The 24003-nt window shown below is 37.7% G+C and overlaps 1 protein-coding gene across 2 annotated transcripts in view; it reads left to right on the top strand.

The window, feature by feature from the left end:
- LOC137607873 (uncharacterized) overlaps positions 1 to 23657 on the top strand; it is a 47962-nt gene extending 24305 nt beyond the window's left edge. Inside the window, exons 5-25 of one of the 2 annotated variants that reach the window (XM_068333904.1) lie at positions 6302 to 6405; positions 6565 to 7259; positions 8172 to 8900; positions 13137 to 13184; positions 14979 to 15097; positions 16636 to 16849; positions 17359 to 17498; positions 17623 to 17749; positions 17854 to 17889; positions 17981 to 18120; positions 18315 to 18441; positions 19005 to 19156; positions 19237 to 19363; positions 19453 to 19485; positions 20044 to 20156; positions 20328 to 20457; positions 20538 to 20677; positions 20881 to 21004; positions 21575 to 21733; positions 21820 to 21979; positions 22754 to 23657. In XM_068333904.1, the coding sequence (XP_068190005.1) occupies positions 6302 to 6405; positions 6565 to 7259; positions 8172 to 8900; positions 13137 to 13184; positions 14979 to 15097; positions 16636 to 16849; positions 17359 to 17498; positions 17623 to 17749; positions 17854 to 17889; positions 17981 to 18120; positions 18315 to 18441; positions 19005 to 19156; positions 19237 to 19363; positions 19453 to 19485; positions 20044 to 20156; positions 20328 to 20457; positions 20538 to 20677; positions 20881 to 21004; positions 21575 to 21733; positions 21820 to 21979; positions 22754 to 22842 (3706 nt within the window). In that variant the 3' untranslated portion in view covers positions 22843 to 23657. Of the gene's footprint in view, positions 1 to 6301; positions 7260 to 8171; positions 8901 to 13136; positions 13185 to 14978; positions 15098 to 16635; positions 16850 to 17358; positions 17499 to 17622; positions 17750 to 17853; positions 17890 to 17980; positions 18121 to 18314; positions 18442 to 19004; positions 19157 to 19236; positions 19364 to 19452; positions 19486 to 20043; positions 20157 to 20327; positions 20458 to 20537; positions 20678 to 20880; positions 21005 to 21574; positions 21734 to 21819; positions 21980 to 22753 lie in introns of both variants that reach the window. The other variant, XM_068333903.1, reaches the window with a different exon arrangement.
- Positions 23658 to 24003: the final 346 nt, after the last annotated feature.

The following is a 24003-nucleotide window of genomic DNA, read 5'->3' on the forward strand; positions in this document are numbered from 1 at the left end:
AGATTACTCACAAGCAGGAAATGTTGAGGGTTAATCAGACAGAAAACAGACAACATATTATGTGTTTATGAGACAATTTACACACATGCTCAAGTTCTCTTTTTTATCATTTAAGGAGTTTTTATTTGCAAAGATTTGGCTTCATTATTCCCAATAGAGAAAACAACACAGAACAAATACATTTATTTATTTTCTTACATAGAGTCAAGTAAAGTGAAATGATTGTTTTTGGAAAAGCTCCTGTAAACAAGACGACCATAATCATCTTAAATGGATAGCAGGATAGATGATTATGTACATTCCCAACTTGAAGAATGTTTTTGACCCAAATGGAGGGGAGAATGAACATACAAAAGTGTTTCTGTCAGTGCACATTATGCGTGAAAGACATAAAACATGTAGAGAGACAAAACAGATAAACATGCTGGAAACTCAACCACTCCTCTGCGTTTGTTTTGCATCAGTTTTTCACCCCAAATACATTATTTACCTGTTAATTATAGTAATAAAATATGAAATTGTGTCTATTCTCTTAGATTCAGATTTTATTTATGCTATATTGAATTTCTATGAGTTTGAGTTAAACAGCTTTTAAAAATATCCTTCTTAAAGCTGATTTTACCCTTTGAGTACATTTTAGACAATGTACATTTCCGCTTTTACTAGAATAAAGAATTTGAATCTGTACAGGCCTTGTTTACACAAGTGGGTACTTCTACATAAGTAAAGAATGTGTGCTCTGTGGTCACCTTTGACTAAAGATGAAGAATCATAATAATGCACTGCCTTTGAACAAAAAGGAGATTTGTATGTTTGGCATAACCTGAAGGACACAGATGATGGACTTGTCTGGATGATGACATCTGAATGCAGTTGAGCCACTTGTAGCTCTTTACTTGGAACTCAGGCTGAGCTGGGCTTTTCTTTTCTTTGACTTGTTTGAAGGCTTATCTTTAAAACAATTGTTACAACATATTTCGAAAGAAATATGTCTTTACCTCCTGTTGGCATGAGAGGCGGGAGGACTAAACCTTTACCTGGGAGCTGTGCTCAGATAATGTACCTCAACACTTTCACCTACCCAGAGATTCGTATTTATTCTGTTCACACTATGTATTAAAACACAATCATTCATGTCTTTGTTCCAGACTCCGATTTAGGCAACATTTTGAATTTATAATAATTACAGTATTTTAAAAGAATCCAATTCTCACTGAATCTATTTTAGCTCATTCTATTTTGAATTCCATTTGGATTACTTCTACAACATTGTCATAACAATAAAATTCACTCTTCAAATGTAGGATAACAAAAGTTGATATCTAAATCTTCCAAATTGTGGTATTTTCACTATCCACATTACAACTAGAATTTCTTTGTTTGTTTGTTTGTTTTTTTCAACAGAAGCCGTATTTGAACTACGAGCATCTCTTTAAAGCGTTGATAAGGCGTAAGAGACAAATTCCTTCCCCTATACTCATTGTCATATATGTCTTTTTTTCATTTGATTTTAGTAGATCTTCAATGTGTGAAAGCTAGATCAACAACATAGTAATGCAAGCCAAAAATGTGATAATTTTTTGGTTGCAGTTATCTTATAGGCTTTAGACCCCGCTAAGCTGCAGGGGCTTGCCTACATCTGACATTTGGCAGCCAGACCATTAGACCAACTCTTGTAAAAATCCAGAATTCTAGGTGACACCTATGTGCATAAAATGATCTATTCTTTCAAGACCTCACACATTCATCACATTTACAACATCAACAACATCCAAAAAATAAAGGGTTGATGGGTGAAAGCCAAAAGGCTTGTGAGATTCCCACCCCCCAAAATCAACAAAATTCTCTCATTACACTATGTTGTCAGCCAAGTCAGACATTAAATGTTTTCAACCAATTCATACGTCAAATTTTGACAGACATTCATACCCTTATCCACTTATAGATATTAGCCTTTGTCCCAGATATAACCTTGGTAATAACCATGTTTACATTCTTCCGAGAAACAGCAAGGTTTATTAACATCTTGGATAGTCAAAACAAGAAGTTGACCCTGCCAGTGTTCTCCAAAAGAATACAATGATATTAACCTCCCTCAGCAGACAGTGTTTATCCAATAATTAACCAGGTTCTCACAGACACTTTAACAGTTTCACATTCCATTACAGTATATTGTCAACAGATATCAACATATTCTTTAAAGTCTCAAACTTAACCCTCCAAGCAGAAATCCATGTTTTTTTGTTCATTAATCCATGTTTCTGACATTGATGTTGAATGGTTTTTCAACTGTTCTATGGAATCCTTGTCGTGTCCCATAATTGGTGTAGAGCTCCCACTATTGAAGTGATTCTGTTGTATTGCTTATTGGTATAATAACAACTATTGTCCATCTTTATCGCTTCAGTTTCCCCAACTCCTCTGCACTCCTGATCACCATTGTTTTCAGCTCCTCCAGAGAAAGCCACTTTGTTCTGATGAAGATCCTGCAGTTGTTCGTCCAGGTGTTGTAGATCAGCTCATTCTTCTTTAGTTGTCGAGCTTTTTTAGCGATACTGTATCAGCATTCTTTTTAGTCAGATTCTCATTAATGTAGGCATTTTTTCCTTTCAGTTTGAAGCCTTGTTTCAGAAGAGCAATTTTGTGTTTACGATTCTGGAATTTTATCAGTACTGCAGGTGGTCTCCTACCTCCAGATGGTGATGGGTAACATGTCTCAATCTGGTCCGGATCTGTAGTTATCTCCAGATGCCTCAGTTGAGAACCCACTTTTTGCTCCAGAGTCTCGATGTCAGCGCTGTGCTCAGTTCCCTCTCCCCCGGCCACAGCATGTGCATAACTCCTCAGCTTGATTTTAATGCCAGTGATGATCCCATCATTTATACGAATGCTTTGTTCCAAATCATCCATTCTTTGTTGTCCCTGTTCTAAGACAACAATTCTTCGGTCTTTTTTATCTTTGTCTTTCCACATTGTCTTCATTTTGTCCTTCATTTTTTCCATGGCGTCTCGCACCGGTTTTAGCTTTTCTTTCAACTTTTTATCAAAGACACTCCTTAACTTATCAAAGTCACTCCTTAATGTATGAAAGTTGGTCTTTAACTCGCTCTTTAACTATTTCATAAAAGAGACTATCTGGTTTAGAGTATCTTTCATATTTTTGTTCCCATCCACCTCTGATTTTCCTCTTCCTCTCATCATTTTCACAGGGAGTCAGTAAGAGTCAGTAAGAGTAGGAGTTAGAGAGATAGCGACAACAGGAGACAGAAGAAAGACGTCCGCTCCCATTGAGAGCCGAAAGTTAAAACATATGTGGCATAAACACTCTTTTCTTATAGACTTTCAAACTGTAGATATAAATTTATACAGACATGCAACTTGATTTGGAAAGTTAATTTAGTTCCTTTAAATATGAATGAAGCCTACCAATAGTATATACCAGCAGTATCAGTAGCTCTGTGTGAATTGAAAGTTGTGCGAGCTTAGCCAAAATACTGGGTTTCTTAAGGTTGTGTGAGCATGGTTGGCACTGATGAGGTTGAGTAGATACAAATGAATGTATTCAGTTCACATTTCACTGTAAACACAATTGTATTCATGCACCATAAATCACTTGCCGGGATTCAGCTGCACCTTTAAGCACATAGTTGTCATTCTAAGCTCAAGATACTTTGACAAGAGAACTTCGGAGCCAAACAAATGTTTTTTAGCTATTGATTTTGTTTGGTTATTTTTGTACTTTGTACCTGATAGGACAACTTCAAAGTTTTTAGAATGCCTTTAGCAATGACAAAAGAGTATTGCTTTGATGAAGACTCAAAAATTTCCTAAAACGTTCCATGTAGACAGGTGTTATTGCTTGTTTGTTAGGCTTGCATAACCAGCTTAGACAGTTACAAATTGCACTGTGCATAAACAAAATTATAGCGTAGACTACCTTTCATGTGCAAAGTTCAGATTCCAAAGTTAACCTTCCTTAAAGATTGCATCAGAAGCAATTAGTGTTCAAAATTAAGGTTTGACAACACTTAAATATTCAGTTATCCAAGTAGTTGAGGACACCATTTGTCCTCAACTACTAGGCTACTAGACACCATTTGTCCTACTGAGGCATTATGGCAGTTGTCAGTATTGATATCAGTTTCCCTTGAAAGTGTGAATGGGGGTAAGTTTACAGTATACGGTGCAAAGACTGCATTGTATGGGTGGGAGGTGGTGGCATAGACTCCCTTTCCTATTTAAAGATGGTCGTCAACATTGGCAAAGATAGATTCCTTCACTGCACTATCAAACATCAATTTTCTTTGTCCAAAATATTTACATAATTGACATGAGATGAGTGTCTTTTTATCATCTTGATGCTTTGAAAGAATCTTTTGGGTGTTTTTAAGGCTTTCTTCAGATGTGTTTAATTTCCCTCTGCTTTTGAAGGGTCATTCTCACCCCTGTTGTGTAAGTTTCTAATGTGTTCCTGTGAGCTAGCATCATTCTGTGTGTGGCTTTGGGGCTTTTGCCCACTTTAGAGAGTCCTTCACAGTCCAGAAAGGACAGTTTGTTCCTCCGATGAGCTTGATTTTCCTGAGTTGATGTGGTCTATGAAAGGTTGCACTTTTCATTTTGACAAAAGTTTCTTCAGCTGTTTGGTAATAGTGGCTGTGTTGAAGGAGCTTATTATCTATTTTTCTTATATGTGGAGATTGACCATAAAAAGAGTCGAATATGTAAGTGACCAGTGAGATGACATCAAATTCATTTTCATTTAGCATTGGATATTTACAAAATCCATGGATTTTTGGACGTGATGTTGATTATTTACATTGAAAGGTGCTCGCATGGTAACTCGATGCTAAACAATGTTACCAGCTGGCTGCTGATAATGGGATAGCTTGGAGTTCCTTCCTTGTGCACCTTGGGAAGATCATATACATAAAGTTGAAAACCACCTGATCATAATTATAATTTTCTTTGAACTGAAATATAAAATTGTGTGTGTCATGTCATCCTCAACACATTTGTATTTCCTTCCTTTGGGCTGGATGTTCAGAACTAGCAGTCTGAGTGCGATTCATTCTGTGATCACTTTGCACATCAATGACAATACATTTGCGGATATTCCTGCGTGTATTTCATCCAAAGTAAATATTCATTCGGTAACTTAAATTCAATAATTTGACGTATCTATATGTTAAAATGACAATTATAAGAGGCAAATATTTTAATTCCAAAACTAGTTGTAACACTTTTTTTTCGTAGAGCTGAGCAAGTCTTTCCAAAAGACAACTTTATTTTCCTGACCTGAATAACAATAATTCACCCTGGGCATTTTGCTTTTGTGCGCCACTGATTTTACGAGAGTGAATCATCAAGTGCATTATTTAGGTAGTCGCCCACACAGCTTGTTAGTACAACATATAACCTTGTGTAATTACTCTAATTAGCAAATAGTCCCTACTTGACGTTTTGATGTGGAGAATGCTGGTGAGCTGCTTTAGGTTAAATGACACCACTGACAAATGATAAAGAAACCCTTCCTGATATCCGACTTGATATTTATGTTAATGACAAAAAATATACATGTTCAGATGATGAAGCCATGTTGTTGTTTTTACTTACACAAACTTTGACAGTTTTCAAGGGCTAACAAAACATCATGTACCATTGTAAACCGAAAAAAAGAATTCAATGTGTGTGTTGACTCTCAAATTACACTATAAAACCGGTTTTAATTCTAAAATTTGGCTTTCATCACTTGTAGTTCTTGTAGGGCTGTCATCGCTAAAAATGTTTTTCTCCGATACAGAATTTCTTTAAAACCAGTATGTAGCACTCACTTCTTGCTATAAAAAATAAGTGTAGCCTAGCCTAGGCTGTTTTGGGAGCTTGAAATGCTGAAAAGGTTGACTTGGTAGAACTGTTTTCACAAGTTGAGCATTTGTCCTCGTGCCAGTAAACTGCACTTTCAGGTGTTGACTTTAAGTAACCCTGAGTTGTCAGCTGACAGTATTTTGCTTAAATGCACATGATCCTCCCTGAACAAACTGTTTTACTTAATGCAAAAAAATAACAAGCTGACGATACAGTTTAAGACTCACATACATGTCCTTTTCTAAAAAAAATGTCAAGGATTTAAACATTATACAGAAAAATCTGAAGAAATGAGGAAACTTAATCTGAAAACACATTGCTATTATTTTGAGTTCCTTTGCTTGTATTGTAATATAAATACAAAGTGTAAACCCCGGACCAGCTACCAGTACCCAATTGGGGTCTGATTTTGTATTTCCTGTGTTTATTTCTCCAGGTCATTGACATCATTGCCCTCTGAAACCTCAGAAGTGCTTGGCTCTGGAAATCACCTGAGTAAAACTGACCAGACCTCAGTTGATGACATGAAGTCAGTTTATGGTAACCTGAGCGTTTCTCAATATAGAGCTTCTAGACCAGAGGATTCCACTTTTTCAGATACTCAGAGTTCCAGAATGTCTCATACCTTCTCTGTTCCACCTGAGACCACAACATACAAATATCAAGACAACACCTTTTTTGCCTCCTCCCTCTCTGCAGAGAAACATGCTTCTCTTGCCAACATGCTGAATGACAGGCCCTCTGTTTACCTGCGGTATGAGGGCGAGCCAGCTGAACAGCAGGGAGATGAGTGGAAGAGAAGCTCAGCGAGGCAGGAGGAGCCTATTGTAGCTGCAGGTGAAAGAGAGAGACAGAACGGTAGAGAGTCAGAGGCGGAGAAGTCATGCTGGAACTCACAACGGCATCCTTTGAGTGACCTCTCCTCAGCACAGCGAACCAGTTCAGTTACCATCAACTCTTTCCAAGAGGACAACGACCCATCAATATTTACTGGCGTCTTTCAAGCCACGCTGGTTGAGCTTGTTCCTGACCCTACAGCTCCACTCTACACTCCTCCCTCTTCCCCTGATGCAGATTCCCCAAACCAGTTGGACATGGACATATTAGTAGATACCCTGAAGAATATGGAACCAACTCTCAGATCTAGGAACACAAGCATACGAGCACCTGCTCCAGGCCTTGTCTCCTCTTTACCACCAATTGTCGAGGATTCTTCAAGTCCTGTAGTTTCTGATGTCCCTGACTCCGCCACCTTACCAACCAAAATGATGGAAGCAACAACCAGAACTACTGACTCCAATGGGCTTTACACTCTGCCAGTTGAACTGGGACTGAAGAAAAACATTTTCAAAGAAGGTCGCTCAACACTAGAAATGATCAGGATGAATAATCAGGTATAGTACGTTCAGACAGAAATTTGTTAGTGTGCTGTTCTTCCATAGATTTTTTATTTCACATTTTGGTTAATTTTAAAATTTTAAAGTGTTTCACAAAACAGGAGAAAGTCACCTCGTATAATTTCTTAAAATGTTTCACTAATGGTTTAATTTTAAGTAGCATGTTAAATAAAGTCTATTTCAATCAACATTTTTATGTCCATTTTCAATTTGTCAGTCACTAAAAGTCACATAATTTTTAAGTATCATTTTCAAGCATGACTGCAGTGGAAAAGTTGGTTTGAGGATAAAATGTGACGATTTGGACTTGGAAGTACATTCAATAAACTGATCATGACAATCGATAATGCATTTAAACACACCGAAGTGACCAAAACATTGGGTGTTTTAAGAGTCAAGTTTCCACATTAAATTTTTGTCATGATTTCTCATCATTTGAGGTTTGACTGCCACTCTTTTAGTTGCTGTGCACCCTTTTGTTCTGCAGCTGCTCCATGCCAGTGATCTAGAGCAAAATGTTCCGCCAGTAATTTGTCTTTTTCTTGACATAATCAATATTGACATAAATGAAAGCAAGCAATAATTTCCACTTTATGTTGCAGTTTTGAAATTACTAGTTTAACTATTTTTGTGGTAAATTAAATTGAAAGTTTGAATAAAATTCAAGCTAAATAACATAAAAATGTTTTTTTATAGTTACAAAAAACACAGACAGCACAGGTGAAATAAAATAGATAATGATGATTTTATCGTGGAGATAAATATCTGAAAACCCAGGTAAATGTAATCAGTGCAATCTGATGGACAAAATACATTTTTGTGCACTTTTTTTGTGTTTTCATTTTTATATTGGTGAACTAATCCCTTAACTATGCCTGTTGTAACATAAATGTTCTCTTTCTTCTAAAGGAACAACCTGGAACAAAAGATTGGACCTCACCCCTGAGGACATCTTTAACAAACAACTTTATGATGAGAAAACCATTTGACTCTCATGAAGACCCTCAAGTGTCCAATGGAAATGTAGGAATTTCATCATCCCCCAGTTCTCGGATAGAAAACAGTGTCATCTTTGGAAGAACAGCATCCAACCAGACAATGGAAAACCGACAAGCCCATCGTCCCCTCTTCCGTACCAGCTCTCTACCCGATACTGGACTTTCAAAAGACCGCATGAGTGTGGGATTGAAGGAGGCTGAAATGGGCATGGCAGACCCAACGCTATCCCGCTTTGACCGCTTCTCCTTCCTTTTGAACCCCTCATCCTCCGTGCCTGGCTCCATAACTGGGGCAGACGACCACGGCATTCATGTAAGTCGACCTCCACTCGGTCTAGGCTCACCACCTCTGAACAACAGCCCCACCCGTCTCCTCAGCCCCACAGGGTCCATAGAGCTCCAGAGGCCCTTCATGACAGACTCCCATCTGTCTAAGATAAGCCATACCCCGGTTGTGGGGATGGGCATGGGGACTGGAAGAGTGGGTGCTCCCATCTTGCAGAGGAACCAGACTGAGGAGACCCCCGTGGCCGTCCAGCAGAATTTACGATTCAACATTGACCATGGAGGCCATCAGTTACAGCCCCAAGAAGTTGACAGGAATTTATTATTGAAATACAGAGCCTTCCCTGATGCTTATGTGAGTATTAATATATTCTTATGAAGTAACAATACTGATTGGCTGATATTGTAACTTAATGTGGGGTTATCAATCCACAAATTACATCTTTCAATCAATTGTGTTTAAAAAAGAATGTTTCTTCATTCATCTTTATTTTAACTTTTTATTCACAATTCAGGAGGATATTCATTAGCATGATGTAGTATGAGGTGTTCCAGCTTATTTGGAATTTTTCAGAATTTTTCATTTCCAAATGTATGTACAGGCAGGCTTGATTCTAGGGAACAAATGGATAAACTATGCATGAACATTGCTCTCAAAGGTAAGTGCAAGAATTTTCTGCGAGAACTTGCCTGATAATTTTTGACAGTATGTCAGGTTGGGCACCTGATTGAATCAGGACATATTCAGGTAGAATATGATCAGCATCACAGTCCTGCAACACTATTATCTAATATGTTTTTTAAAAAAATTGATCACCAGATCTGGAATATAGTTGGATCTGGATCATGTTGTGTGTGGATTGTTTGGAGACATCATTGTGTAATATTTGACCAGGGCTTGTTGATACGTACATGAATTTAAAAGAAAACATCTAGTAATTGACTTTGTTGTAAATTAATAAATGATCTGGATTCTGATTATGATCAGGATTATCATCAATATGTAATGGTATACTTCAAAAACAATTAGTCAAATTATATTCAGAACTTTGATTAATTCTCCTAACAGCAAGACAAGCAACTCAGTGCAAAGGGAAGCCTTAGCAGAAGTAATTAAAGTGTCCCTCATGGGCATCCAAACCCCAAGGTAAATGCTATTCTCACTGAGCATCACAAATGCACTTGTTCTCACATGCAACTGAGCCGGAATTGATTTGGACGTGTCTGAAAATGATTTTAACTGGTAAGAGAAAGAAAACAACTGGCACGTGTGATGCTCTCTCCCTCTCCCTTTAATCTGCTGTGTGTCTTTGCGCGTGCACACACACACACACGCACACACACACACGCACACAGGCAGATATTTCTATTCTTCTCCCCATTTAATATGTCAATAGACACATTATAAACAAGACTGATTGCAAGCACAAACATTTAAAATCTGTAAAGAAAAACATGCAAACACAGCAAGGACAATCCCTGAAGGAAGGGAAAGATTCCTCCAAGGCGGTTATTATTTTCATTTTCCTGAAATTTTTTGGAGATGCAAGGGAAATATGAGTGGAAAAATATTGTCCCCTGTTGAGGGAGTAATTAAGGAGTCCTTAATCGTAAACTTAATTTTAATCTTTAATAAAAATCTTATCCGGATCACATCTTGAGGGTCAAATTGTCTTGGAAGTGTTGCTTTTAGGTGAAATGATGACGGAAGACTGTCGAGCTGATCAGCATATTTCTGCGTTATTTCTATCCTTGCAAACATAGAAGGTGTGTCAGCTGATCCCAGAGACATGACTGCTAACTCAGCTCCAAGCATCCTGTTTTAAACACAAATATTTACATAAGGTATTTGAATAATTCTTAGTTTGAGACTTCACCATTCAGCAGAATGTTTAATCAGCTCCCTTGTACAACACAAACAATGCTACATGACCTCAGCTCCTGTGACTGGGTCTCCAAAGACCTATGAGGGTGTTATTGCAGTGGATCAAGTACTTTAGAAATCAACTTCACAATGACTTCATATGAAGCTGCATTCATGAACTACTTTCTTAATCGAAACAATAAACTGACTTTAAGTAGATTGATGTTGTTGACATTGGTATGAACAGGGAACTATTTTGATCCTTGATCCTACTTTATATCATTCAACGAAGCAGAAGACAAAAAAATTCATTAGAAAATTTAATTCCCCGAAAGAGGAACTTGCTTAAAACTATCATTTGTGACATATACAGTAGAAGAAGAATGGTGAAGCATGACAAATTCTATGCATTTTGCCTGTGAGAGGCAATTTTTCAACTAGTGATTAAAAAGGTCATCAGTCATCAATCCTCCTTGAGAACTTTGTTTCTCTGTCCCCACTGGGTGCCCCAACCATCCCAGCTGTCTGTGTAGTCTTGCAGACACATGGACCTGCTTGTCAAAAATGTCAGGTGACTCAATGATAATGCATTCCATTCTACGCAGTTTTGTGTTCTTTGTTACCTGAAAAACAGCAGTTTTAATTTTTTCTTAAATAAATCATTTGCTGAAACACATTCTATCATTCCTCTTCCTTACACACATTCCATATGCAGGCATTCATTTCATGGGACGTCACACAACTGAAGGGGAAAATTTAACTGACCTAAACAGTGAGCATATACAGTATATGGGTAATGTGGACATTTGAGCTTATTTTGAATTATTTATTGAAATTAAGAATTAGCTTTATATTACCTACATGTTTAGATGTGTCATATGTATTTAATTGATATATCTTCTCAATACCCCTAACTTATATCAATCCATGATTTGGCGTTTTGCCCCAAAGCAATGACAAAAAAGCAGAGTATACTGCTCCTTGTTTCGTGTCAAAAGAATGTAACAGCTAGTTTTATGTCTTTTCTGGTATGAGAGCCTCTCCCACAAGTGCATTATTTATGTAACATGTTTCCATCCACGTGTGCATTTAGACATAAAGACAAATAACTCAAGTAAGAGTGGTACAAGTTTTGTCACTATTCTTATTCAAATTTTTTTTTAAAAACTTTATTTGTCCCTAAGGTGCAGTTGAAAGCAAATAAAGTAGAATAAGTGTAAAACATATATTGTAAATGTAAACAGTGTAAACATAAACATAAATGATAATTAAATAACAACATGGATATAAATACAATGTTTTATGTTAAATAATAATTAGTTCAGAATCAAGTGAGTTAGTTCAAAACCTAGTTAGTTCAGAATCTAATTTGTTCAAAACCTAATGGGTTAGTCAATTTGATCAGAAACTGGTTAAAGACTTAGTTCAGTCATTATATTGAGTGTGATGAGGCATCAGACTTGTGTTAGTATGTTGCAGGAGAATGCTGAGTTACCCCATAAATAGACTATACAAAATTATATAATATTACTTATAGTTCTAAGAATTCAACAATGTCCCACAAGATAAATAACTTCACCCACGTCTTTAGCAGCAGACATTGCAAACCTGCACTTTTAATAATCTACCTTAGTTTGGTTAACAGGACCCTTTTGCTGAAACTTTTTTCATTCTTGTATCATTAGAAATTGGAAAAGATTTACATCCAGTGAGTGTGGCTGCTTATGTGAAGAGTAATGAGACATTCAGTGTGTGACTGCTAATAAGGGGTCAGGTGACCTCATAGTTCCACACATCTTTTTTTCAGAAAGATATAAAAGACTGTCTTTAAGTCTGAATATTATTTTTGCTTTTGCTTTGTGTTCCTTAGAATGATGGATTTGCATCATGTATACTTTCAAAATAAAATTAGGGCAGGGATGATTTCCCATGAGAATGGCCTGAAATAGAAGCCCGTTTTTGCTGGTAACTCAATCCAGATGATAACCTGTTTCCCTCAGAGTTTCCAAACAGTGGACGCTCAGTGACACCTGAGTCCACACACCCATACACCCACACTTCGATACCTCACATGGCAAGCTGCTTGAGTAAACATCCGAAAATTCCTCCTGCATTCCAAAATCACATCATCACCATACCAGCAAACAGACTGGATCTCAAACTGATGAGTTCATGCTGTTGTATAGGATGAGGTCAGTGGAGGAATGCATTCTCACCTGAGAAATACGTAGATGCTTGTAAGCAGAAAGTAATGTCTTCTTTCCTCACAGCTTTTGTCTGCTGTCTTCAGACCTTGTTCAGCAGGACGACATGAACAGCATTGTCTTGCATGTCATTACATTTGACACGTGGAACCATATACAACTTAGCGTGGCTCTTCTTCTTTTTTCCCCATTCTTTCTAGACTGAAGTCAGCTATTGTAAATGTAACAGGATGGGATGTAGCCTTAAAGTGTGCAATTGTTGCAGACATAGCATTGCATTTGTTTGGCATAAGTGAATACTATATATATATATATATATATATATATATATATATATATATATGAATAAAATACATAATATTTTTTGTGCAAGATAGTTTTATTTTTGTTTTTGTCTTGAATTTTGATCACATTAACGATTTGCTTCAGAAACCCAGCGATAAAACAACAACAAAAAAATTAAGGTCAAAAACTTTCACGTGATTTAGGATGTCACTAAAATGTTATTTTGTTCTCCCTACAGCTCACTAAAGAGAAAGAACATGGGAAGCTCAACCCTCGTCCTGGAAAGGTGAGTCTCCACACACACGTGTGATGTGCTCTTTAGTAATATTCAAACTCATTGCTAACAAACAAAATTAGTTTTCTGTAGGGTGAACACAGTTATCTACATTCTTTTGGCTGTCATCATATCGCTAACAAAATATAACCCCAAGACCAAACCTACAGGTGTCCTGTGTGAAACCAAAATCATGTCTGATTATTGTCTTTAACATGCCGCAACCTATGCTTTCCTGTTTGTACACGATGCCACATGACTGACATTTTTTCACGACAACCTTTACGGCCTTGTAAGGCAGGATGTCTCTTTGTATGAACACACTGCAGTTAAAAGAACAGGCTGAGTAGGTGACATTTACTGTGTCCCGCAAAAACCACACCCATCCCAGTGACATGCTGTTTTAAGGGCCCAGGTAGATGATGAGGCACTTTTTTGGGGGGGGGGGGGGCTTCATACATTACGGTGTTGTTTTTTCTTTTTACCTTCACATAACACTGTTAACAGAAATGATGAATGTGTTTAGCATACATGGTAAACATATGACCAGGTCAGCATTCAGGCCAACACACCACTGTTCCAAAGTGCTTTGATAGCTTTTTAGCTGCAGACTCAGATTCTATGCAAATTCTGCAGCAGTTAAGGACTGAATATTAGTGGAATGAAAAATATTCAGTACTTCAGGGTTGTTATGTTTTTGCTTTTTTTTTTTTTTTTGGTTTTGTTTTTTGATGATAAAAGTATGCATTGATTTGCAATTCTGTAATTTTTGCCTTGATTTTTTTTTTTTGGGGGGGGTCTATTTGAACAACAATGGTATTTACCAAAGGCAGTTTGTTGTATTGTGCGTTGTTATATTATGCTGCTACCTTTTCATTTAAGGAGCACAAACCTTGTTTGCTTTAGAGAGGGAACATTGGCAATAGACTTTTTTTTTTTTTTGTTGACTTATGTGCTCCCAGATCCTTCTGTTTGATCCTTTTTTCTGGAGGTGGTAACAGACTCTGAGGTCAAATTCTTTCTTTGCCATTTGAAGTTCAAGCGGTAATTGATGAAACCACATGCATGTTACTTTTGCCTATCCCATACAACGTCCATTATTAACCTTAAAATGTCAGGCCTGCTTCTGCATGCAGCTGGCAAGTTCTTCATCAAGACTGTCCGTGAAGGATACGATCCAAGAGGTGGAGCTGACATTTAGGTGAAGTTTTTGGCTGTTCTTCCATGCTCCAACGCGTCCGACCTGATTGATCGAAACTCATCAGCAGTCATGAGCCAGTTTTTCTACAAGCATTTGTACTGCATTCTAATTCTAAAACAAGGAACTTCAAAACTTCTTTGTATTTAAATAAATACTTTTTTTTTATGTTGCAAATGCTAAAAGTAAATGCAGGATTACCCATCTTTCTACTACATAGAATTTGTGTATTGCATGCCTGCAGGATTCTAGCATGAAGTTCATGATTTATGCTTGGATATGGCATTGAATATTGTGCCAAACAACTTTCTTTCATTTTGATTTACAATGTAATTGATTCTTCAGTGGGAAATTTGCCTTTGGTTGTTCTTTTTCATTACAATTAAAATTGTAAATATCTTTCTTTTACTGTCATTGAAATTGTCTGCTCATATTAACATTAACTGTCTAAAGAATCATCATATTTTTTCGTATTTGCTTTTCTTCTGTTCAGAGAATGTGTCTTAGCGAAGTATCATTGTGATCAATATGTTGGCAAGCATCGACCCTGAGCAAAATGGTCAATCCATAACAATATCCATTCTTACATCTGTCCACATTTTCTCTAGATGTATATCTTTGACCGACCAGGAATGTGTGGCGATAGGCTTGAAGTGCGCGGTGATGTGTCTGATGGTACCTCATGGAACCTGCAGGAGACAATTTCCATCAGAGTCATCAGAGGAGGGTGAGTTACAAGACGGTCGATTCATAACATTGAGCATTTAGTCCCAATTTAATTCAACATTCTCTATTAATTGCAGTCATTGTAGCCCACAGGTTGTCATCCCACAGTGGCTTAGCCTCTGCCATTGACAATCACATTTTTGGGGTTTTCACAAGGGATTTGATCTTTGGATGCTAAATTCTTGGCTCCATTTGCATTTAGATACTGAACCTGCACTCCTTGTACACTGTGTAGTACATATATAATGATAATCAGACATTTTTAAATGGAAATGAAGAAATGACATTAGATATTTCTAACGCTAGCCTTTTCTATAGATCTCATTGAAGGAAATAGTTTGCATCAGACTCTGGACGTGCTTACATTTACAGTAGCGTGTAGTATCGTGTTGTTTCAAAGCACTTTAGCAGCTAAAAACAAAGTCATAATGAAGTTTGTTCTTTGCTAAACCAAACAGTGACAACCATCTGCATGTACAAGTAGCTATCATCTGTCATGAACAATGTTGCATTAAAGAAACACGCCTTTTTCTCATGTCAATGCTAAATATTTAGATTTCTATTCAATTTGAAACCAGTGGTCTGTCTACTCATGGTTAGATAGGAAAACTTGTTTTTCTTCATCAGTAACTGAATGCAGTTTTTTTTTTTTCATGATCAACTCCTTATAAAACAACTGCTATTGCAATAAAGACCCATAAATCATTTCAGTGGTTAAAAAACCCTCACACAATCTAAAAAACAATTCCACAGGAAAGACAAACTTGACTCTCATGTGGAATGTTTTACCAGATGCAGCCAGCATACTGTATAAACCTGTCTGACATTCATGGGTGCAGCAACACTTCATGTCATTTGAATTATTGTGAAAAGCTAATTATGTCAACTCACGCATTGCTCAAACCAGTTAATGCTAGATTTGATTTTAGTAAAGTGGATCAAATCAGCTGCACATTTTAGAAAAATCTGGCTTATTTTATTTAATGATTTGCCTTCTTGTTTCACTTCATGCCGAATGTTCTATTTCATCTGTCAGACAGTTGTATACATTTCACATTATCTTTTCTGTTTTTATTAAATGTTTATCTTCTTCACATGTGTTGTTTATATTCAGCTGTGATTTGAATGTAAAAAAGAAATACAGCTTATGTGTAACTACAAAATACATAAAGAGGAGATGGCTGCTCAACCTCTTCATGAAGACAGTTAGTCGGGGCCGCATCCCCCCTTCTCCTTTCAGGTTCTTCATTTAAAACACCTCACTAGTGATTACCAGTGACCCACCAGATAGGTTCTTAAACTGTTCAGTATGGCATAAATGAGTCAGAGTCAGTACCAGTTCCACAGCAATATCATCTTATCAGCTCTGACTGTGTTCCTTACTAACTCAATGATTTACCTGAAAACTGAGCAGCAATGTGATGCTGAAATTCTCATTTATACTTCCCTTAACAGTGTCTGCATTTTTGGATTTTAATACAAACATGACATGATTTGACCTTGTGACCTTTATTTAACTTTTTTTTTTTTTCTCCACAGATGGGTGCTGTATGAGAAACCTAACTTCAAAGGGGAGAAAATCGCTCTGGATGAGGGAGACATCGAGCTCACCTACCCCTTCAACCCTCCAGAGGAGCAGCAGAAGAATGGACACACAGAGGGCAAAGAGGTGAAGGCTGAGACGGGCGATGCACAGACAGATGCCAACCCCCCCAGGAGGTTCATCATCGGATCCCTCAGAAGAGCTGTCAGGGTAAGACAAATTGACTTTGCATTGTTGTCGTTTGGTTGGTTGGTTGCAGACACGTTTCCTCGTGGCACATTTAGTGTGATTCTGAAATGTTCCGTTTCTACAAAGTGCAACAGAAATCAATTTTATTTCACCTCTGAATATTTTATTCAAAACATGTGGTACAAAATAATAAGTGTTATTTTGTGCAGCAGCTTCTCAGCAATGTTGTACTCTTTAAATCAGTGGCGCCATCTTGTGTTGGAAGAGTGAACAGAAAGATCATGGAATTTCAAATACAGTATAGTCAAATAACATCAGCAGTGATGGACCAAATAAACTTGATCGGGTTTGACGTGTATCAACAAGAATCACAAAGAAACATGGATTTTAAAAATAGTGAGACCATCACAACATTATTTCTTCATCTAGTGTAAAATATCCTTTGCAAAAGATAGTCAATTGTTAATGAAACATGTTTTTTTTATTCCTAATCTTCACACTACATTAATAGTTGCTCTGTCTTCTCCCAGGACTATAGCGTTCCAGAGATCAGTCTCTTCCCAGAGCAGAACGCAGAGGGGAAGAAGGTGACCTTCAGAGACACGTCAGAGGACGCCAGAATTTTTGGCTTCCCCATCAAGGCTAACTCTATCATTATTAATGCTGGACTGTGAGTTCTGCCTTCAGGTTAATGGGTTACATTTGGCATGAACAGATTCTACAGGCTAATGTTCACCTTGCTAGGATTTCTGTTCCTTTCATGTTTTTCACTGATATTTTTGTCTCATGCTCAGATGGCTCGTGTACGCACATCCCTTCTTCCAGGGTGTACCACGAGTGCTTGAGGTTGGGGGGTACTCCAACCCTGAAGCCTGGGGAGTAGAACAGCCCTATGTGGGGTCCGTGCATCCACTCAAAATAGTAAGGGACACTGTAGAAAGTGTGCATAATTACACATTTTGTGTAAGACACATCTTTGCCTGTTTGCTGTAAGAATTTTTCATTTTTTTCTTTTTTAAATAAAGGGTGAACCCAGAGTGGAAAATATGAGTGAACCCAAGGTAACGCAGTTCTGTTTCTAAACTATAATATTGAGACTGTGGAATATCAGACAAATGTGATATTAATAACACACCCCTGATACATCTCTAGATTGTGATATACCACAAGCCGTACTTCACAGGAAAGTCAAGGACCCTAACCTCCAGCATGAGAGACTTCATAACCAGAATGGACCAGGAGCAGACAGCCTTCATGTACAACGCCGGCTCCATCAAAGTACTCAGTGGAATGTGAGTGCTGCTTTGCATTTTTACGCATTCAATGAACCAATAAAATACATTTCTTATTAACTAATTTGCTCCCGGATTGCTGTTGAAAAAATTCAGGTAATGGGTAATACAGTATGTACATGCCTGTGCAGAATGGTTGGATTGTAATGAGATATTCACGCATTTCAACCTTGTATCACTCTGTGTCGCTGCAGTTGGGTGGGCTATGAGAAGGAGGGCTACCGAGGCCGCCAGTACCTGCTGGAGGAAGGAGAGTACCATGACTGGAGGGTGTGGGGAGGCTGTGACTCAGAGCTGCGATCTGTCAGGGTGATACGAGCTGTAAGTTGTAAGGAATATTTGACTGCAGTTGTTCAATAGGAAACCCTTCATAAGAGCATTGTTTATACGCTGTTGGACCGATGGAGCTGAGATTAGGTTGAAACAGCTCAGATGTGGTTTTAGCAACAATCACACAGTTGAAAGTTTTTGCAGCAATACGCTCATTTCATTCTCTGGTGTAAAAATCTATTTTCCTCTGTTTTAAAATGCCTTTTTAAGAAGTGATGCGTCAAGCATCAAGTTTAAAATGCATTAAATGCAACTGAAAAAATTAGAGTTCAAATAATGAAACAGATATTTTAATCTTGCTTCATAGATACATTTTCATTGCTATGAATAGATGTCGCTCAGTGGGAATAAATCTTCTCTTCAACGAACAAAGTAAATGTTGTATGTGGTAGTAATCAATTTTCTTCATTTTTACCCAATTTGTATTCCAAAGCCAAGACATGTTTCTCATTTGTCAGATAGTTATCTCTATCCAAATACAAAAAAAAAAAGATAAGTTCTATCTTTTTCTCTTTGGAAACCATGAATGACACCTTTTCTTTTGTGCTGTGAAGGACCTGACAGACCCAATAATGGTGATGTTTGAGCAAGAGGAGGAGGGGGAGAATGCAGAGCAGAACAGCTTTGAGGTGACGGAGGCCATTCCTGATGTTGAGCTGTTTGAGTACAAAATTAACACGTGTTCCATCCATGTACTCAGCGGGGCGTAAGTTGACAAATACTACGTTTGATGATGACGGTGTGCTGAAGGCTCGACAGTCAAGTTTACTTTCAATTTGCCTCCAGGTGGATTGCCTACTCCCATGTGGACTTCTCTGGAAACCAATACATCTTAGAGAAAGGATTCTATAATAATTGTGCTGACTGGGGTTCTCAAGACAATCGCATCTGCTCAGTGCAGCCCATCCTACGGGTGAGGACTGATGGGATTTGGAGGGCACAAGTCTTCAGCCAAATGTGATGATCCGTGATATATTATTGTATTTTTGTTTTCATTTTTAGGCTCAAACTGGCAGCTCAAGTGTCATAAATCAGGTGACTATCTTATCTATCGGTGCTTGGGTTCATAATGTTCTGTCATATCTTTAATTTTTAACAATTTTCTTTTTATAAACACATAATGTATCAGCAGTTGAACTCAATCAGAAAGGCTATTCGCTATGCAGGGGCGCACTACTTCAGATTCAGAGATGTTTTCTTGCCAGAGATTTCAAATGTCTCTTCAGCAGAACTCGTTTCATATGCTACATCAGCACATTGATCCATGCAAGGAAAAATAGCCGTTTTGCATTTGAACCTGCCATGAAAATGATGGGTGTCAAAAAACTTTCTGCCATCTGTTTTTCACGTTAACTGTTTAAATGTTATAAGTGAAACTAAATTAAATGGGAATTAGAGAATATTGTTACTGTTTTCAACTATTTTCCATAACATCACAAGTATCCCTGTAGAGAGGCAGACTAACATTGTGTTTGTTCCTTCTTTATTTGAGGCTACATTAAAATACAATTAAAACAGAATTTGGAGAATTAAAGGAATATAAGGTTTCATGCTCATCTGATTCCTCTTTTCTTTCGCTCACCTGTTTTTCAGGTAACGCTCTACTCTGAGCCAGATTTCAAGGGTGTGTGTCAGGTCATTGAAAGCAACAAGGAAGAAGTGTCAGACAAGAAACCAACCAAGTCCTGCAAAGTGTCAGGCGGGAGGTGAGGAGCCCTTACCAAAATGTAACAAGTGTCTATGGGGAAAAGAACTGGGGAATTAGGGGGGGGGGTTAAGGAGAAGTTAAAAAAAAAGAATATATGAATGGCGATGAAGTGGTGTGATTATAGATTTAAAAAATTGTTTTTACTGATAGTGACTAATTTGTCTTTCAGCTGGGTGATCTACGAAAATATAGAGTTCTCTGGGAACACGTATGTCTTATCTGAAGGAGATTACCCAAACTTGAGCAGCATGGGATGTCCACCTGGCTTCATTCTCCGTTCATTGAAGGCAGTGCCAATGGTTAGAAAGTCTTCATATTAAAAGTCAATGCTGCATCCTTTCCCACATCTTCCCCTAAACCTCACTCTGTCCTCATCTAGACCTTTTCGGTTCCTTCCATCTCCTTGTTTGGCCTTGAGTGTCTGGAGGGCAGAGAGATCACCACAGAGGGAGAGATCTTCAACTTGGTCGAGGAAGGCTTCAACAACCACGTCCTGTCGGTCAGAGTCAACAGCGGCAGGTAGGTGTCTGTCCGCATGTCATAAAGTTCTCTGGTTCTTCTCATCCACATCTTATCTTTGTTAGATAACAAAGCAATATCAACTGAAAGATGAAGTTTATTTTCTATTACAATTGAATACCAAATGAAATAATGCCAGAATGCATGATGCCGCTGGCCATGCAATGATTGGGTGACAATTTTCTGTAATTATTCCTTTGCAGTTGGGTGATATGTGAACACAGCAACTACAGGGGGCGCCAGTTCCTACTGGAGCCGATAGAAATCACCAACTGGGTGAAGTTCAGCTCCCTTCACACCATAGGCTCAATGTACCCAGTCCGACAGGTATGTTATATATTTTCCTTTAAAAATGGAAGAAAAAAAATTATGGCTATGTCACTGATTAAACTATATAACGACATACTACATGTCAACCAATCACATTGATTAAAAATGGTGGATGGATTAGACATAAACAATCCTCAATGAGGTTATTAAATTGGAATGATTTGTATATTCAGCTATCCTCCATCTTCAGAGGTTTGTGAGCAGGGAACATAAGAGACTTGGTAAAATGGAGAACTATCCAGACTTTATGAATATCTCCAACCTTCGTCTCATACTTTGTGCTGTACTGTCTGTGTTGTACTGCCTGTTTACCGTGGATCAGAGAGGACTGCAATTTCATCTGTGCTGTATGTCGTGCTTATATGGTACACTTGACAATAAAGCTGACTTTGACTTTGACAAAAGTGGTACAATAACTAAATAAGTCTTAAAAAGGATATAAACAACCAATCATTAATTTTTGTCCTCTTTGGTCCATTCTTTATTTCATTTTCTTGCAACCTTGATAGAAAAGAACTCACTCCTCTTTGTCAAATCACACACTTTTTAAATTTTAACTCTCTACAGAAGCGATGCTTTTTCCGCATCAAGAACAAAGAGAGCGGTCACGTCATGTCCGTCCAGGGTGGTGTGGAGGAGATGAAATCAGGACGAGTGGTGGTGACACCAGAGGTGGAGCCCATGAGCGACATCTGGTTCTATCAAGACGGCTTCATCAAGAACAAGGTGATTCCAGGTCATGTCGTTCACGTCAAAGGATTGTGTTTGCATCAAGAGGGTTTAACCGTGTGTTGCATGTGTGTGTGCTGTAGTTATCGCAAAACATGAGCCTTCAGGTGATGGGAAACGTAGAGCCGGGAGCCAAGGTGGTGTTGTGGACGGAGACACGGCAGCCTATCCAGACGTGGACTGCCCAGATGAAAGGTCTCATCACCAGCTTGACTTTCTGTGGCATGGTCCTAGATGTCAAAGGTCAGTGAAGAACACAATAATAAACATTTATTTGATTGAGTATTAGTTGGCCTTAAAGTGAGCATGATGAGTTTTGCACGGTTTCCAATAATAATGACTGAACGATGTTATCTAGGTTAGATTGACATAAATCTTTCGTTGTTTCATTTTAATCATCTCCAGATTAACTCTAGCTGCTGTCAAGCAGATTTTCTAGCATTTTTCTGGGAGGTGTGGAGTGATTAAGTATGGGTTTGAAAGGCCTTATTGTTTAAAGGACCCCTCCCAACCCGTAAAGAGCTATTTAATCTTCTACCCTTTTTAATCTTTTACCCACAAGAGGCGTAAAAGTAATAGGACAAGAACAACCAGATTCCGGAATAGTTCATATCTGCCTCCTGATCACTGGCTTGTCATCCTAAATGTACCCATACATGTATGCTTTTAACTGCTATGATATATATTTTCACCATGAATGTTTTGCACATTTTAATAATTTCTTCTTCTTTGACTTCTGAAGACCACATCAAGATAAATTCCACTCACATATATTGCATATTGCACTACTTAACTACTTGAAAAAATGATTGATTACAAGTTAAATTTTTTGTCATCATTTCTTAGTAATATTGTATTTTTAATACTGATGCATCAACTAAAACTGATGCTTTTTATTTATTACTTGTAATGCTAAAGAACTCTGCTGTCAAATAAAATGTACTAAAATTCTACTGTTACCTTATTTCCATGTGATACAAAAGCATTATCTTTCTTGATCTTTCCCACCTCTTTCAGGCGGGAAAACGTACGATAAGGACCATCTGATAATTTTGCCAGAGGATGAGGAGAGACCAAGCCAACAGTGGGAAATCCAGCTGCTGTAACCTGCTGTCTTTACAAACGCTCTTTACAACACGACTTTAGAAGCAACACCGCTACTGCCTTATAATGTAATTTATTTCAGTGTCTCCATGTTAATCTGTATAAATATTATGAACTTTGTGACGGTGAGGATGCAACAGAAGCCGCATTAAACTGTTTATTGCTTTGCAAAGTCATGTTGGTTTGCAATCAGCTTGCTGACTGCGAGTGCGTTGGAAAGCATTAATACATTTATTTTTGAGGCTGTTATGAAATTCTGCATGGAAACACAGACAAGTACCTCCAACAACTCGTATTCATGTATGTGGGGTCCATTCTGTTCCACGTCTGTATGTCATGCTTCCATTTGTCATCAATTTGAGTATTCAAAGTCTGAATATGGCTGTGGTTGTGTGATTTATGGCTCATGCAAATCTCCTGACAGTAAAAAAAACAGCTGTAGTTGATGCCTTCATTACTATGTTTACAGTGACATAAATAATCTGTAGTGAGCGATAAGCAAGTGACCGATAAAAAATGAAGCCAATGTGTACCAAGTCTATGCTGCGATTCTTTTAAGGGTTTATTTTATAGAAGTTGTATGTATCGATGACTGTTTTGTGGGAAATGCTGCACAGTTTTGTGAAATAATCACATTGCAATGTACAATGCCATGAAAAGGGTTGTGTGTGTCTGGTTACTCTTTTTCTTGTTGAATTTGTGTTATTTTTCTTACATATTTTACCTGAGTTGAAGAAGTGATTTAAAATTTTATGTAAGAGGGAGTGGTTTTAAAATGTTAATAAAGGTTACTAAATAAAACAAAGATGTCTAGATTACTTCAAAAGACCCAATGATTTAAAAACAAAAACATCCATTAACAAATTCACTTCCTGAGACATTTATCCTGAATTTGTATTTTTATTAGAGCTTGAAATGGGGCTTTTTTTAAGGCTAATATAGAATATAACAGTATTTCCAATGTATGTCTCTTCTTCTGTTTATACTGACAGCTGTGGTCCTGATCCACACATGATCAATTTTTCCACTCAGCACCATGACAAGACATGGATCAGGTTGCTTCTACTGTATTCATGAATTTTTTTCCTTTTTTGTCATATTTTGTAGACTTTTTCTCCCAATCTATAATATAATGACTCATGCCTCACTGTGTCCAGTCATTC

The sequence above is a fragment of the Antennarius striatus genome, chromosome 14, assembly GCF_040054535.1.
Source record: "Antennarius striatus isolate MH-2024 chromosome 14, ASM4005453v1, whole genome shotgun sequence".
Lineage (NCBI taxonomy): Eukaryota > Metazoa > Chordata > Actinopteri > Lophiiformes > Antennariidae > Antennarius > Antennarius striatus.